This window comes from Callorhinchus milii, unplaced genomic scaffold, assembly GCF_018977255.1.
Source record: "Callorhinchus milii isolate IMCB2004 unplaced genomic scaffold, IMCB_Cmil_1.0 Scaffold10, whole genome shotgun sequence".
NCBI lineage: Eukaryota > Metazoa > Chordata > Chondrichthyes > Chimaeriformes > Callorhinchidae > Callorhinchus > Callorhinchus milii.
The window spans coordinates 6,180,079-6,197,960 of record NW_024704751.1 but is presented as its reverse complement, the minus strand read 5'-3'; the positions used below and the strand labels follow the sequence as shown (position 1 = coordinate 6,197,960).

General features: G+C 42.2%; 1 protein-coding gene across 1 annotated transcript in view; it reads left to right on the top strand.

The window, feature by feature from the left end:
• Nucleotides 1–17,882, top strand: part of aatf (apoptosis antagonizing transcription factor) — a 48,160-nt gene that overhangs the window by 17,877 nt on the left and 12,401 nt on the right. Inside the window, exons 5-11 of the mRNA XM_042338793.1 lie at nucleotides 3,098–3,212; nucleotides 3,990–4,188; nucleotides 4,992–5,156; nucleotides 6,434–6,517; nucleotides 10,908–10,975; nucleotides 12,457–12,537; nucleotides 13,036–13,107. Coding sequence (XP_042194727.1) covers nucleotides 3,098–3,212; nucleotides 3,990–4,188; nucleotides 4,992–5,156; nucleotides 6,434–6,517; nucleotides 10,908–10,975; nucleotides 12,457–12,537; nucleotides 13,036–13,107 — 784 coding nt within the window. The remainder of the gene's footprint in view (nucleotides 1–3,097; nucleotides 3,213–3,989; nucleotides 4,189–4,991; nucleotides 5,157–6,433; nucleotides 6,518–10,907; nucleotides 10,976–12,456; nucleotides 12,538–13,035; nucleotides 13,108–17,882) is intronic.

Sequence of the window (17,882 nt, the reverse complement as noted above, 5' to 3'; positions counted from 1 at the left end):
GGGGACTTTTCTGCAACACGAGAAACAGTTTAATACATTTCCGATTGTTCGATATTCCATTCAAACGCAACGGCTGATTTTCGCAGGGATGGAAGTACAAAATAAATCCAGGATTTTTAAAACTAGCCGGGACATGTGTGTAAAGGGTTAATCAAAGGACTAAATGCCAAACAAAGTTAAATAACACCCTGCAGAAATCTATCCAGTTAATACAAATGTGCTTTAATGGCTATATTTCTATCTATGTGATATTGACCCCCCCCACCCCCCCCCACCACACACACCTACACAGAATGATTACTTCACAAGTTACTTCAGTTTGCATTATTCTATACTTCCTTGAGTTTCAGATTAGTTAGTGTCTCAATGGTTTCTTTTAATATTTAAATATTAGCAGTTCATGCATTGAACTTGTACGGTTATGAGCTGTTGGGTTCCTGTTTTTAATCACTTTCTGCACCTTTTACTTTCTGCAGCTATTTTGTTTCCCCCCCCCCATCCCCTTCACCCACCCCACACACTGAAACCAAATGCTGTGTAACTCAGTTTGATGCGAGTTTAAATAAATATATAAATTGAGGAAACGTATGCGTTCACAACTACTAAAGTAGCAAATTCTTTGGAGTATTTAAGTTGACATTTGATAAACTTCAGAAACAGATCGGGGAGTGACACATGGTGAACTGGTTGCTCAAAGGCGAATGGATTTACAGTGGCAGTAAGTGGCAATCAATTCCTGTATGAAACTGGAATTCAAGCAATCATCAATAAAATAGATATGCAGTCTTTTCCAGTTTCCTTTAAGGTCTCCAGGTCTCCATCAGTCTTTTCCCCTTTAACCCTTCCCTCTTTTGCTAACTCACAGTGCTCACTCAATTGGCAATTAAAGTTCATCAACACACACAAATTGACGTGTTTAAAGAATGTAAAAAGAGGTTAATGGGCAGTGTAATTTTTGTGAACTTTCAAGACTCATGCACTCTATGATTCGTGAAACTATTGTAATTCCTGGCCCATTTTCAGCTGAGATATTAAACCGTCACCCTGTTCAGGTGGACTATTCGAAAACAGTAGGGAGCTTCTGTCCCAGTGTCCTGGCCACAATCCACCAGATAAAATTGGGCATTCACTTCATGGGTATATGTTGGACATTGTTGCGAGGAAATTAGCTGCCGAGTTTGCCTACAAATACATTATCACTACACTTCATAGTAAATTCCTGTGTCACATGCAGTATACTGGACTGACGAACCTTATTTGTGCTGGACACTTTCCAGCCTGCTCCCCAAAGCTTAGCTGAACGAAGCAAACGGGTTGCGGCAGAGAAATATTTCCTGAACCGCAGCTAATAGCTTGGACGTTGGACCTTGATGAGGATGGGATCAATTCCAGGGAAGTTCAAATCATCCTTGCGATTTCACAGAAGGCTGCCACTGAACTGCACGGCTGCAGAGCGGAAGATATTTTGCCTTGTAGTGTCAGGGAAACTATTCCAGTGTCCTATTCCAGCTCGAGTAGCTGTAGATGAGGGATTAAAGCATGGCACTGAAATACATCCGGATAATCTGTCCATGTTATAGAAGGAGCAATAAAGAAGAAAACGCATTGGTGTCCCTCCTAAGCCTATAACTCCCGTCTGAGATGAGAATTTAGTTCTGCATAATCTCGTGTACCTTCTCTTTGTGAATGCTCCACACTATCCTCAGCATTTATAGCTCGCCAAATAGTTTGTTAAATTATTTTGAAACTCATTGGGGGTAGAGACAATTTTTTTTAGGTCATTTTTAACCTCTTTACTGCTGGCTGGTAGGAAGGCAGTCGTGGAATGTTTAAATAGTAAGAGGTTTTTGGAACAAGTGTATGTTTTTTTCCCCCCACGCAAAAAATCTCTAGAAGAGAATTAAATATGAAAAAAAACAGCTTTAATCCTGCACCTTGTAAATTCACTGCATAGTAAACCTGCAGTCCTCAAAGCAGTCATAAGCAGAACGCATTACAATACAACTCAAATACAATGCAATACAATTTACATTTATATAGCAACTTTCACGTCAGGAGGACATCCCAAAGCGCTTCACAGTGCTGGATAGCACCCGAGCTGTGGTTAGCTGACCGAAACACACAGCCAAAGCAGTACGTTGTGAGATGTGCATTGAAAGGGGAGGAAGGGAGATTGTGATAATTTACGCGGTGAGCTCGACAGTTCTTTTCCATGCAGAAATGGCTTTTCTGTTTTATTATTTCCAGTATTTCACAGTCATTTCCGGGGGAGGACATCGTTGTGTAAGAAATTGCCTTCTGAGATATTGGGTCTGTACTGCCCACAGGAAGAGAAGGAAAAGTGTCTCTCCCGGTGTCCTGGCCAAATTGGCTGCCGTGTTGACTCGCAAAGTCACTACACTTTATAGTAAATCCTGTGAAGCACTTTTGAGACGTCATCCCAAAGCGAAAGACCCTACATCAAATGCAGGGGTCATTATTATTTATTACGTGCGCACGTTTGTGCACACGTGTGCGAATTGGGTGAGATACAAGACCGCAGTTCTGTTAGCATTCGTTTGTGGATGGGTATTAAACTGGGTGGTGACTATTTAGGGAGGGGACCGTCTTCGATAATGTTCTTTGCCTCAAAGGCTTGGAAATCAAGTTCGTTTTTCGCGTTGGGGAGATAATAAGAAACTTAATAAAAAGTCCCCCTTTTTATTAAGCATTCTACATGTGTTCTGTGCTTAAAAACAGGACAGCAAAGGACAGATCTGATTCATCCTTGTATTTCTTAAAAGGTCAAGACTGGCGTAAAAATCTTACTTATTGCCCACTACATTTCAGGCCGTTCCGGGCTGCTATTACGACAGATATTCATGTCACACGGAGACTTGTATAGACACTGTACTCGCAAGCTTTCACAGATCTTCCTGATAGGGAATGATGTTCAGAAACACGAGCTTAATCCTAGCGCCATATTTTCCTCACACACAAGAAGGCTTCTGGAAACTAGTTTCTTTTTTTAAAAAAAGTAAGTCGTACAGTATTAATACGAATTCAGTGAGATTGTTGTTCTTTAAAGGCTGTAACTTGCTGCTTTTATTTTTNAAAGGTCACAAAGCGTTGAAGGCGCTGCTGAGATCACTGGTTGAGCTCCAAGACGAGATGCTTTTCCAGTATCCAGACACAAAGCATTTTGTAGAGGGCAAGAAAGCAAAGCCAGACAGGTAAGCGCGGTCAGTGATAGCAAGCGAGTTCATTTGGGGAGTTTTGAGTCTCTCGCTTTCCTTTCCAAACGAAAGGCCTCTGTCTAATTACAGGCGATGTTGAGCAGGTGTTTCTGAGGGCTGTTGGAAGTCAGAGTTGACAAGATTGTGTTGGCAGTCGAGAAATAGTCCCAGTAGACATGAATTTCCAGCCTTTATTTGCCTGTCAAAATGAATGCTTGTGACTTCAGACCCCAAGATTGATATAACACTTTCAGCAGGGTTCGTTTTTATCGGTATGAATTATGTTTTCATTTTTTGGGGTGAAATTGTCCCATTTTGGCTCTAGTTTTCCAGTAAAATCATGCCTCTTTCAGTGCTCTATGATTTAATCGATGCTGTAAATATTTTCTTCCCTAATGAGGAGTAAATGAGAGCTACGTCCCCGTCTAATGAACAGCTCAAACTAACCAGAGCTGTTCGCTCGGGATGTGTAGATGTGATAGGTGCTGTGAGTATCACAAGAAACTTGTTTAAAAGGACTTTCTTTTTCCCCAAGAGCACGTCAGTTTTGGGTCCTTACCTATCGAGCACATTTTCTTTCCACCTTGTGATGCTGTTAGTCGAAAATGGTGTCAGGACTGTCTGTTCCATTGTTAAATAAGTGAAGAGCAAGATGTCCTAACGTAGTTAGATCCTAAGTGCATTTTTATGGGTTTCCAGATCTTGGATGTATCTCAATGTAGGAAAATGTTAACCACTGAGTTACGAGGTCTTGTGTTCCCTCTCGTTTGCCAGTGACGAGGAGATAACTAGCGATGATGAAATGGAGAAGGAGAGCGAGGCACCGAGGAAAGGGCCACTGAAAAGGAAGCTTGAGATGGATGAATACCCCGACTTTATGGCCAAACGCTTCGCTGATCTCAAAACCTATCGGAACGCCACACTACAGAAGTGGCACGATAAGACGAAATTAGCCTCCGGCAAAATGGGCAAGGTGAGTTGAATTTAATTCTTATGTTTTTATGGGATATAATATATAGTTTGGGACATGACATATCATGGGACTTCCAGGATGATGGAAGGCGAATTGAATGGACCTTGGTCTTATGTGGATCACTCTTGATTTTTTTAATGTCAAAATATCTTGGCTAAAGGGAAGCTTTCTTTTTTTTCTTTTTCTTCTTAAAAAATGAGTTCCTGTAAACATAATTTTACTTGCCCAAACCCGGAGCCCTCACTCGCTGCTTTTTGGGAACATGGGTGTATGAAAGGATAAGACGTACCAAGAGAAATTATTGATGTCGACTGACTTGGAGAACAATCTTTCTATTCTTGAAGATGTTTGTGCTGATACAGGCATTCGCCATGCTTGTTCCTGGATGTTGCAGGCCACAGATTAGTTTTGTGCCCTGGCCAACCTCCCTTTAATGTGTGTTACTGAGTTATCTTGGCGGTTGCATTTGACCAAATATTGATTCAAAGCTTTATATTGGTTTATACATCATAGTTCGGAGGGTGTTGGGGGGGAGAGAGCATGACAGCGAGAGAGAGAGAGACGGAAGAGATGTAGTCATTACACAGTGTTGTGCAGTGATTTGTGTGTTCAAAGTCTTAGTGCTTCTTTCTGTCTTGTGAGGATCGTGTAAAATAAACACGCTTTTTAATTTAAAAGAAGCTGTGAATTTGACCTTTGTTTATCAGGGAGGAGGTCCATTTTGAAGTAGAAATGTTACCTGGTTGTTTACTGTGTGTTTTTAAAATTGTATATAATATATGTGTGTATTTATATTCATTCAGGGATTCAGTGCTTTCGAACGTTCAGTCTTGACTCAGATCGAGCAGATTATGATGGATAAAGAAAGGTTGTTGCAACGAACTCAGACAAAGAGGTCCCTGTATAGAATTCTCGGGAAAATGGAAGAGGATTCTAAGCAAATTCCAGAGCAGGTGCCTGGGGAAATGGTATGTGATGATTTTGTATGATTCTTTAGAGAAACAAATTTATACACCAAAGTATCTTTTATTTAAAAAAAAGCAATTAGAATAATAATCTTTGGCTCCTTTGTGCAAAGCTTTTTTTGAGCAGCAAGACCATTTTCCCCAAGCAAAGTAACTCACAATTGAGTCTGGATTAGTAACCAATTTGTAAAATATTGCCCAAGATTTAATTTGAAATTGCCATAGTATTGTTCATCGCTTCAACTAAATTGTGTATACAGTGGCCTTTCCTGTTTAATTCTTGGATTTCCAAATGACACTATTTTACTGAATGGACGTCTTAAAAACTGTTTTAGTCACAATAATAATAATAATAATGATAATTCCTATATTTCATATCGGAAAGGCGTCTTGCGGTGCGCTTCCCAGGATATAATGTAAAGTGACGGTATTTTTGGGGGTGAATTTTTTCACTATTTTCTGGTAAGTTCTGTAACATAAAATTAAAACGATCTGCGATGGAATCAACAGATTAATCGGACTCGCTTTTTTTTAGTAGCTCAAGATTTGGGCTCGCGGAAATCTTCAACCCAAACAATAAACCGGTGCACTGATTCAAAAAACACTTAAAAATCGAAAACAAATCATACCTGCTCTGTGAGAGACTGAAGTATGCAGTGTGATAGCGAGCTCTACAGGTCAAGAAAGATGCAATCACCGACCGGTCTGTGCTGAGTTATTCAGAACGGTGATAGCCTCGGTGTACCTGAGCTAGGGAGAGGGAGGGATAAAAACTGCCCTGATTGCTACCCACTTATATCTCCCGGCAAATGTTTTTTGAGCAGAGATTGGATGAGGATGAAATCAGTACTGGCTGCATTGCCCCCTGCAGTTGATTAGCCTGATGCTCACTGTCCTGTCTCTCACGTGAAGCACTGACTGCTGCCAAAGGAGGGGTTGATTGCAGCTTGAGCCACCGTCTTTAGCTGAGGGAGAAAAGGCACACGTGATATCGGTCACATTTTCCGTTCAAAAACTTGTTCGAACAGTGAAGTATAAGGCTTTAAAATAAAAAATACTTCATTTTCTTCTGCCACAAAACCCATAGTCAATCCATTTTACAGAATATCCTGTGAAGCGCTTTGAGACGTCTCAAAGACGTGATAAGGCGCTATATCAAATGCCAGGATTATTATTATTATTATTATTTTAATGAACCTGAATTTAACCCCCTTTCTTGCACTTGTAATATTTTTTTTTGCTTCCTCTCTCTGTCTCACACTCTCTCTCTATCTCAACAGGAGGTTGTGCCACAAGGAAAGTCAAACGCACATCTGAAAGACATAGACGAGGAGATTTTTGATGATGATGACTTTTACCATCAGGTGAGTGTTCTTAAATAGGCTCTCCCATCACAGCTCGTGGGCCGGGCTATCAATAAACCATCTAAATTGACGTGAGCAACCTAGCAATAGAGGAGACCGGGGCATTGCAGTTCAGATTGTTCCAAGTCAGAGAAACGTTTGTCAGCAAGTCTTACATTCAAAGACGTTTGGCAATAAATCATCTCGGGGGAAAGATACAACACTGGCACATGTTCTGGATGAACAGTATGGTGACCTGGATAATAGACAATGTTATCAGCCTATGTATTCTCCGTTTCCCCCCACTCCCCCCCCCAACCCCCCAACGCCTCGCCCTCCCTCCCGCACTGGATTAAAATGCCAATCGCAATGAGTAACTGATCAAGTTCAAATAAGGTCACACGACTAAGCATTTCTTTATAATTTCAGGGATGCAAAGAAAGGTGAGCTTGCAAAGTTACGTGCGTGTAAAAAAAAAAGAGACACTAAATGATCTGTGATCGGTTCAGTCGGGGAGGTACTGCACTATCTTGAAATGCACTTAACATTCACTATGAACATGATTTATGGCTATACTTATACAGGAGGCTGCACTACAGTGTACCTTAGCCAAGTCAACACGCTGCCAACAGCCCAGACGAGTAGCTTTATGATGCACAGGGGAGACGGAGCATCCTCCAGTCAAACTTAATTATAACAAAACTTGGGGTTATTACAAAGCACTTCCACTGACAGATCCTTGCGCTGGTTAAGGCGGGCGTTCCTTCAAAGTCTAGCTCTGTGTCAACAAACATCCATTTCCTTACACTGCAGGTGAAATCATAACAATAATGTAAAAAAANTAAGAATTTTGGTATTCACGTCCAGTGCCCCAGTGCTAGCAAAGTTGTGCAGAAATGATTGCAGGCGGGACAGAACCATAAATTACTTTTTGGCAGTCCGACTATTGCCAGGAAGGGAGCTCGCACATGAATAAGATAAAAGGCCTGATGGATGTATTTTTACTGGTTCCCATGAGTTTGCCGGAGCAGGGCTGCGCTATATTATGTTTTAATCTTTTAAAAGCACCTTTCTTTGCACTTTTTTGAAAAAAAAGCCAGTGCGAATATATGTATATATATATTTCTTTTGGGGGTTAGGGGACTATTCGCAGTGTACTGTAGCCTTTTTAACCCAGTGAAACTTAAAACTGGTGGATAACCCAAAGATTTTCATTCCTTAGCCACCCATCTTTACAACATATTTTATTATTATATATTTACAATATATAGTATGAAAGGCTTTGATAAAGTGCTGTATTAAATGCAAGGATATCTTTTCCCCTGCCTCCCAACCCCCCCCCCCCCTCTCCAAAACACACACACACTTTCTATTGTCTCAATTGTAATGAAGTGATGCTATAAAGTGGTGAGTAGTGAGGGTGGTTGAAGCTGTACAGCCCAGTACTCCACTAAACCGATAGATGAATAAACGAGTCAATATAAATGGCACTAAGAAACAAATTATAATTAAGAATCCTCAATTGAGTACTTTTGAACTTCCTCACATGATTCTTACATCTTTACCTTTCTTCCTGAGAGATATTTTTGGTATGAAAAATGGGGATGTGGTGGGGGAGGAGTGTGTGGGGAGAAAATTCCCTTCCTCATTAAAGAGGCTTATGATTGATGCCTGATGGCTTAGTGGCGAAAGATGTCACTCAGTGTAAGGATAATAATAATCCTTGCATTTAAGGTAGCGCCTTATCACGTCGTCGACATCTCAAAGCGCTTCACGGGATATACTGTAAAGTGGAGTGACTGTGTGTGTTGTGGTGAGGATGGGATAGAGTTTGGGTGCGAAGGCCTTTGAATTGCAGTTGAGCCAGCACTTTTGATAAGGACGAGAGGGAGAATTGAACCCAGGGATTGGGACGGTGCAAAGCTGGCAAGTACTTTTTTGTCTCTTTACCTTCCACCACACTGAAAGCCTCGACCTGAACAGGTCCGAGTTGCGCTTTGCTGGCTGCCTGTGTGTTTTTTTTTCTCTGCGTCGGATATTAAGACGAAAGTCTTCATTAAAAGGGATTAACGAAGGTGGAAGGGTTAATTTGCAGAGGTTGGCGAAGCAGGGAGCCGTGCAAGCCAAATGTGTCCGCGATGCAAGAACTTAATCATTCTATTCCCCAAGACTTCAACACGTCTGAAGCAGCAGCAGTAACAGCAGCAGCAAGGGGGAGGGTTTCTGATGTGCTTCTGGTTGACTGATGGCTGACACTTGTTAACACAAGCGACTGCAGAACCCTCCAGATTGCTTGGCTGCTGTGCCAACTGATTCTTGTGCGAGCGGAGTAAATGGAAAGCGAAGCCCTCACCAACATCTGGCATCGCAGTAAGGAATGGGTGCAAACCTCGACTCCCGTAGACTCTAAATATGGTGCTTAGGCTGTGGAGGCTTTAATCACTTAGCCAAACCTTGACAGATTTCCCCGACAGCTCATCCCTGCCTTGCACATCACCCACAGACATCTGCTGAGCTGCAAGGCAGCAGCACATTCATTTTCCTTTACACTTTTCAATACATTTCTTCAGAGAGATGATCTGTAAAGATTACTGCTTCATTGTGTACAAGTAATTGTAGGGAAGAGTGGCTGACAGACGCAGTGTTGCACCTGTTTCACTGACCTGGTTAATTTCTTCTGTTGAGTGGGATTTGGCCGGGATCATGGCTGAAGTTGCCGCGATGATTAAGGACACGTGTTTACAGAGTAGCAGTGTTAACGTGGCTTTGCAGTGTCAGAGGCCTGTGCATCGGTGGATTTGTATCTTTTTATTCAGCTGCCAGAAGTGACTGTGATGAACAACAATAGATAAACTGACAGATTGTCTGCCAGAGAGAAGTTGGAAGTAGGTCAGATGGATAGGGTTTGAAAGGGAGGGAGCGAGGGTGGGCTGCTCCTAGCAGTAATAAAGTGAGCACAATGACTTATTAAGTTAATAAAATATACTTTCAGAATAGATTTGAAGATTACTGTCATGTTATCCTAAAATACCTCTATTATATATATATGTGTATATATTATATATATAAAACCTTGGAGTATTTATCATATATTCAGCGTACTTTGTGAAAAGGTTGAGCAATATCACCAGAGGGGGTTTAGATGCAATAAACTATCATGGGGTGGGTGGGTGAGGGGGTTGGTAGTACTTGTTGTGAAGTCTGATTTATTTATATCATTGCCTCAAATTCAACCTCAGAGGAGCAACTCCTATTTAACGGTGTTATTTTATTTGTGAAAAAAAGGATATTTCCACCTCCTGCACTTTACACCGAGCATCTGAATGAGATTTATGGATTTGTACCTACCTGTGGACAGTTCAGCGCTGTGGGATCAGGATCTGTGGGGAGCCTGGATTAATATATGAACGATTCTTTGTCACGTGGGGCCAGCAGAGAGAGAGAGAGAGGTGGGGGATTTGCATCCTACCTTTTCCCAGCTTAATATACCTGGCTCTCAAATGTGGAAAGATGGTGTGCTATCCCACTGCACCATCCATTTCCCAAACTGGTCACAGGGTTATATCCTAAAAGTGCCAGACTTGAACCTGCTAACTGCCGTGTGTGATATAGACATTATTTGTACAGCGAGGCCTTTAGATAAAGACGTTGTTGTGTCTGTCTTGATCTGTGGAAGCTGCCAGCTTAGCTGTGCGAGTTCAGACTCTTCCTGGCTTTCAAACGCTTCCCACTGCAGTCAGTTCAGTGGAAGATTTCATTTATTCTTGTTTAAAGAATTAGTAAGTAAATGGCCTTTTTTTTTGGTCTTTGGACCTGTGAGCACTCTTCTGAAGTGTGAACTCCTTCATTTACATATCTGTAATTGTAAAGTTTGTGTTTTCCGTACAATGGAGACAGTCTCGCTCTCTTTCTCTCTCTCTCAGGGTAAACTGCAGTCAGTTGTGCAAGATTCTTGCCGCGTTATGCAGTCATGCTGTGAGATTTCTGAGTAGTCGCATCATAATAATACAAAAAATCCTTGTATTTGATATAGCACCTCATCACTTCTTCGAGACGTCTCAAAGCGCTTCACAGAACATACTGCAAAGTGATTTGACTGTATATTTTTTGTGGGCGAAATAATAATCACTGAATCAGGAGTTGCTTGGGTTCATTGGTAACTTCGGTGCTGAATTGTAAACTCTTCCGTTTAGTATCAAGGGATTGCTTTGGATATTGACTCCCCCTTATCCAGCTGGACACTGTCTCATGACATGAGAGAGATCCGATCGAGTCCCAAGGATGTGATTGATGATTCATAACAGTCTTTAACCAAGCCATTGGGCTGGTCTAATGATAACATTTCTAAAAAGCTGTCATTTGAACGCTGACATAATCACTTATATATTTTTAATCTCCTCTTTTAATACAGCTCCTCAGGGAACTAATAGAGCGGAAAACAAGCGCTGTAGATCCGAACGATCAGATTGCCATGGGACGGTAAGTGCAGGGAGGTGGCTCTCAATACCCCCAATGTCATCACGTCCGTCAAAAGAGAACCACAAAGGCTCTTAAGAATCCCTTCATGCCCTAACACCTACCTTCCCTCTCCGACCAGGCAGAGCTCCCCCCATCCCATCCCACTCCCCCCGTCCAGCGCACTGCAACTGAGTGTCAGCCTGGAATATGAGCTCAAAGCCCCGATTCGGCTCTGCGATAATGTGGTGCGTTTGTCTGGATTGTAGAGTTGTAATCGCCCCCTAAAACGCTCTCCTTTTCCAATGTCGGAATGACTTGACGTGTTTTCGTTTTCGTCAGCCCGACCCCCTACGGTTGAACACGCACGATGTGGAGAATTGCACAAAATGTAACGGCCAAGGAAAAAGGTAGTGTGGCCTAACTAGTCCACACAATCTTGTCAGTGTTTATACTGTACATGAGCCTCCATTCAAGTTGCCCCTTGGATGTTGCACTTCAAATATGGCTACCGGCAGCGAGCTCCACATTCTCACCACCTGCACCCCTGCTTTCTGGAACTCCATCCAGGAGTCCCTCCAACTCCTTCCCTCCCTCCGACTCCTTCCCTCCCACCCTCCCTCCCTCCCTCCCTCCTTCCCCCCCCCCCCCCCCCCCCCGATTTTAGGCACGACTCAAACGTACGTCTCACCTTTCCCTTCCCCACCCCTGGCTCGGATGCCCAGCTAGCTAAGTGCTTTGAGACATCTTTGCGACGTGGAAAGGAGCTATATAGTATTGTGTGACGGGCTCACTGGCCACACTTGTTGCATCTGACCTGGAGTCCAGTGGATGGATGGAAGGGGGTGGGGATGAGAAGAGTTACTGGATTAGAAGTACGATGACCAACAAGAATGAGCTACTTTCCAGAGACGCTTATTTACAAATAGATCCAAGCTGCTTTCAACAGTGAAATAGAAGAGCAACAGTAATAAATCTGGGATCTTGTCCTATATCTACCAATTCTCTTACGAATATTTCACTGAAAGCAAATTCACACTGTCAAAACATATTCCACAAGCATGATCGCAGCGAGGTTTTAAACATGCCGTAAAATATCGACATGAACGGTTACGCTACTCTTATCAATGCAATTAACAAATGAGTGCAAACGTTCTTTCCCACACCATTGCAGGCTTGGTTCTGGATGGGAGGAGTACGTGGGCTGTTCACAGACGCTGTTTGTCTGTTTGTGTGTGCACCCCCACCCCCCACCCCCCACCCCACTGTAGCGAGCCATCTGTCTAGAGGCGCGAGGGACCTCACAGATGCAGCTTCTCTCTGATTCCCCCCTTCCCGCCCCCAAGCCCGGTAGGGAGGTGACACAACCTTGGTTTGGCACGGCTCCAATCCGCAACTGATCCCAGGCGAAAGTAGAATGATTGCAAGAGACAGCTTTCTTTTGGTGTATTGTATGTCCTCCTTCATTTCTATCTCCAAAAACTCGCTCTGCTTTGAATTCGCAGGCAGTGGCTCGCTATCCAGAGGCTACGCAGTAAGATTAAGAGAAAAGTGGATACCAAAGCCAGCAAAGGCAGAAAAGTTAGGTAAGTCAACATTGGATGCACTGCAGTGGTTAGGGTTAACGACGAGTTCCTCTGGGAGACAAGACCTAAGAAACTGAGAAATATTTTAGTTAATTACACTCAACTTGATGGATGACTTTGGCTGGAATTGTGAACCGACAAAATCTGTTCCCAAACCAGTTTGTGCTGCTCTCTGCTGCCTATGGTACACTACTCCTTGTTTATGGCTGTTGTGAAAGGCCTGCTTTAGTGTTTCCGAAAGTATACAGCTTTCTGCGTCCTCCTGACGTAAAAGGCGCGATACAAATGTAATTTGTCGTTTGTTGCCTCTTCTGAGGAAGGGCTCTAAAGTGTCGAATCCCTTTCTCGGAAACAACACGAGGAACTATTGAACTTATCTCGTGATTGCCCCCGCGTTCACGCGAGGAAGGCAAAAATGCCGACATATTTTGGCCTAACGCAAAGTCTAATTTTGAATTTTTTTTTCTTCTCCCCCCCGCCCTCTTTTCCTTCTACCAGATATCACGTGCACAACAAACTGGTGAGTTTCATGGCACCTATTGACCACAGTGCGATGAACGATGAGGCAAGGTGAGTCATAAATTATGTTCATCAAACGCCTCTCCTGGCACAATGATATTGACCTGTTCTTCAACCCGTCACCCATCCCTTCCCTTGTTATCAGATCACCATTCGTCAACCACATCAAAGCCCCAGCTCGCGCCAGATCTGCCGAAGTGATCTCGCCTCTTTCATTCCCGTAATTATAACACTACTAAAAGAGAAATCACTGTAAATTGATGATTGGCCCGAGGTATATCTCCATAGATTCACTGCCATCGCTAGGCTTTAATCACTATCCTGCAGAGCAAACGGGAGATATAATAGAAAATGTATGTTGGATTAGCAAAGCTATCAAAAGCCTGTTATTCTACATTGTAGATGAATGTACTGACTGTCCATCTGACTAAAGCCCTGACTGTCCGCTGCCTGAGACGTCTTCCTGATGTGAAGAGCACTTTAATTTGTTCCTGTTGTAGTCATATTGGTTTGGGACATTACTGAAGGAGTCTTTTGGGGAAGCAGGGAGGGGGAAAGTTTACAAAATCCAGCCCAGTTGCATATTTTTTTCTTTGTTTTAAGCTGCCATAGAAAACCTAGTTGCTGTAGATTTTCCAATTATCCGGGTAAAAGTGCTTACGATATATTTATTTGCCTTCAAATTTCAGTTGTCGATGAGTCAGTGTTTGCTCATTATTGTCAGGGATAAGCGTGCTGGAAGATTATAGAATATTTCTTAATTTCATATCTAGTGGTGTCACATGCAGAGACTGGCAGAGAATGACAGCGCAATGTTAACTCACTTTAATTCTCTTTTCCCCACATTCTCTGCATCTGTTGTGTTTCTGAGCTTCTCGAACTTGGTACTGTAACCAAGTTTTGAATGTAGACTATTAATAATGATTGCTGCTGTCAGTAAACTTTCATTTACATCATCAAGGCTACCACTGTCGATAGCCGTTCACTTTTTTTTAAGCTAACTTTGGTTTCAGCTTTGGCTACTCGTATTCACGATAATCTTTGCGCCTCTCGTGTCTCAAGACACTCTGCAAATTAAAATTGACTCGAAGCGGTTATATGGGCAAACTTACCAGCAAGGTCTTGTAAACAGCAATGAGATGTGCTGCCAATTATTTTCCGGGCAAAAGGTGATTGAGGTTAGGGGAAAGTTAGCTGACTTTTGGTTTTGAAGTGGCAATCTTGTTACTGAACAGAATTGGAGACTTTCACTCAAGAATTCGAAAGCTCCGTTGTGCTAACTTTTCACTGAGCGCAGATTTGCTGTGCAGACTTATTTCAGAAATCCATTGTCCTCAACAAGGTGGTTTCAGAATAAATGGGAACCCTTGAATACAAATTAGCCCAGTAATATATTCATAAAATATAGCTTTTGGCATTCGTTTTAATTTGGTTTGATTAATGCTGACAAGTACAACTAAAGGGTAGGTTGCACGATAGAATAAGGTGAGACAAGTTTCTTGTTACTTACTCAACTCTTTCCAATTAATTGTCACATTCCTATAGTCCTTTGAGATGATGGTAAAGCCCACGGTTTGCATATAAAATGAATAGCCGGTGACCTTGCAACCCGAGGATGTGTTCAGAAGCTGTCAAACTGTGCCAACGCTCAGAGTGCGTGAGGAATAGTTGAGATCCGAGTGTCTCAGATGCAACAAGCCAAGAGTGGCAGTGTTGGCAGTGGTAGACTCGATGCTCTGCCCTTCGTTCTGGGCACTGCTTCGGGCTCTGTGGAAGAAATGGATGGTCAGGAGGGGCAATGGAGGTGGAGAATATAAAAGGACCTAATGTTGTAATGTACCTTCGACTGGTTGTAGCAGCATTGGGACAATGCTACATCAGAAACATGTATAGTACATCATTATAGTAATAGTAATAATACTTGCATCCGATGCAGCACCTTATCACGTTGTTGAGACGTCTCAAAGCGCTTCACAGAATACACCGTAAAGTGGATTGACTGTATATTTTGTGGGCAAAACCGACAGCCCAATTGCGCACAGCAGTGTCCCTCCCACAAACAATCATGGATTGAGTGACTACATTTTTTTNATCGTTCACTTGCAATAATACTGTATAGTGTAGTAACTGTACCATTCAGGCAAACGTACCTTTCACGTAGAGTAAAATTATGTATTCTAAAAATCGATCTGAAACTTGCTTAGCTTATCTAAAATAAGCTTACATCTGATGTCATCCGAACTGGCCATTCATTCTTTGTCAAATTTGCCAACATTTTCATATCTCGTGGTCGAAGGCTGAGGGAAAGGAAGGAAGAGACGCAGTTGAAAGTAACTTACAGCGGACGGAAAAGTTTGAGAGATTCTGAACTGACAGTGAAGGATTCCGTCTTTACAAATTAAATGCTCTTGTTGAATGGGTTGGGGATGGGGGTGGGAGGGGAGGGAAGAATTTTTTGTTTTTGTAATTCTGTTCCTACCCAAACAAATTATACAATATAGATATAGTTAAAAAATAACATTGACCTCAGGAGCAAACAGCATTTTGAGTATTACTGGGCCTTGGAAGCTGCAGCTATGCTCTAATCTTAACCTGTGCATGTTAAGATGAGAGACACATTACGACACTCATACACACCACAATGTTGAGTCCGTCACTCTCCCCAACGTGAAGCCTGGGTGCCAGAAAGTGGGATCATTTCCCCCCCCCCCACTCTAAGCCCTTCAAAACAAGCAGAAAGCGGATTTTTTTGTTCAAACGCTTGAAAAGTCTGTGTATAAGCCTACGCAGTTCACGAACGAGTGCAGTTGAAACAAATTGCCTCGCTGATCTTTTACCTACCGGGGTGATTCATTACGATGATGGGGAGCGAAGAAATGGTTGGTGCAGCGGGTTAGAACACTCTCGTTTCACCTCTGATCTGGGTTGAATTCAGCCTAGAATTGAGAGGATAAAAGCCTTCCCCCATTTTCTTTCTCTCTCTCCCTCTCTCTATTTCCTTTGGTGTCGCTGAAACGTCGTTGAGACGTCTCAAAAGAGCTTCACAGAATGTACTGTAGAACTGGAATGACCGTGTATTTTGTGGGCAAGTCGAGGCAGCCAGTTGCGCACAGCAGAATGTTTTGCAGATGTGAGAATATGCCTCCAACATCTGTCAGACCATTTAATAAGCGCATTTGCTTAATGCAGTAACGCTTCCAAACTTGTGTCGGGATTGTATGATATTAAAAAGTTGCATTGATTGTCGCTTAAAACTGCATATTGTGAAACGCAGTACCAATCCTTTCCTTGATTAAAGTGCTTGGACTAATGCCGTACCTTTGCCTATATATACTGTCCACCTCGCAAGCAGCAATAGACGAGGCAAATATGCCACGACGGCAATTTAATCGCTTTTTACAAGAGTAATATTTTAAGTTATTTTACCTTTTAACAGTGTCGTTAAGGAGCCTCATTACTCTTTTATTAGAGCGTTGTAACTCACTCTACTCTTATCAGATTACAAAAAATGAACATAACTCACACCACATATTAGATCTCTTGTAAAGGGGATTACAGCCTTGCATTAACTCAGATTGACATGGTTTATAATTTGCTTGTTGATACACACGCAGCGATGTCATGCGTTTGACCCACAGCAGCGTGGAGGAAAGGGACACCTATACATCATCATTAAAGATGGCATCCGCTAAAGATTCAGAGCCACGGGGTCCTTCCTACAGTAATTGTCACGAAGGACAAAGGAGGCACTTTCAAGTGCATGCCGCAATCTAAAGTCTAGTTTAAATATGAATGCTCCAGCATTAAAGAGGCATTAAAAATCTTCGGCGAGACCATTAAACCGTAGATTCTTCTTTGCTTATTTCAAGCCCATTTTAATTTTTTTTTGTGTGTGTGTGGGGTGGGGGGGGAATTAAGAATATTAATTTTAAGAATATTGATAAGTTGGTTTGCCAGCTTTCACCAATTCCTCAGTGTTGACTCCTTTTTTTAAATTACCACCTTTTTTTGACTTGTTCTGGTAGCAAAAGCTCCAGATATGTAAATAGCGTGCCTTAGAGCCTTGCTTCCCCCAAATAATAAGAGTACTTGCATTGGATATAACAATAATATTCCTTGCATTCGCTATGGCGCCTTATCAAGCCTTCGAGAAGTCTCGAAGCGCTTCGCAGAACATACTGCAAAGTGAACTGACCGTATATTTTGTGGGCGAAACTAAAGCCTTTCACGTCCGGAGGATACCTCAAAGCACGTCAGGATTTACAAACGACACAGCCACCACACTTTTGGTCACAGGATGTACACCTAAAGTGTAGTGACTGTGTTGCTTGTAGGTGAATTTCTGTATAGAGAGGGAGAAAGTCATCAACAAAAGGCCGATTTCAGCATTTTATACAAACGTGTAAAAAAAACCCAACTTGGTTCAGGTTTGAATATTGATTTTAAAATACAGCTGCATAGGGGGAAAGAAACCTGTTAGCTGCTATTTTCATATTGAAAACTAAAATAGGTTGATTTTGCTGATGTGCCAAAGTGGACATTAAAAAGCTTATTGGCAGAAAAATAAAAAGGAATGGTCATTCATGTCTCGGCTGTTTATGGGACATTGCTGTTTGCAAATTGGCTGCTGGGTTTCACCAACAAATACACAGTCACTGCATTTTACAGTAAAATCCTGTGAAGCGCTTTGTGAAGATATTTACAACATGATAGGGCACTACTGTATATCAAATGCAAGGGTTATTATCTAAAGCCCGACTGAGGTTATTTTGAAACATGTCAAAAGTTACAATAATTGAGAGGTCAGACAGAAGAGAAACTGCAAA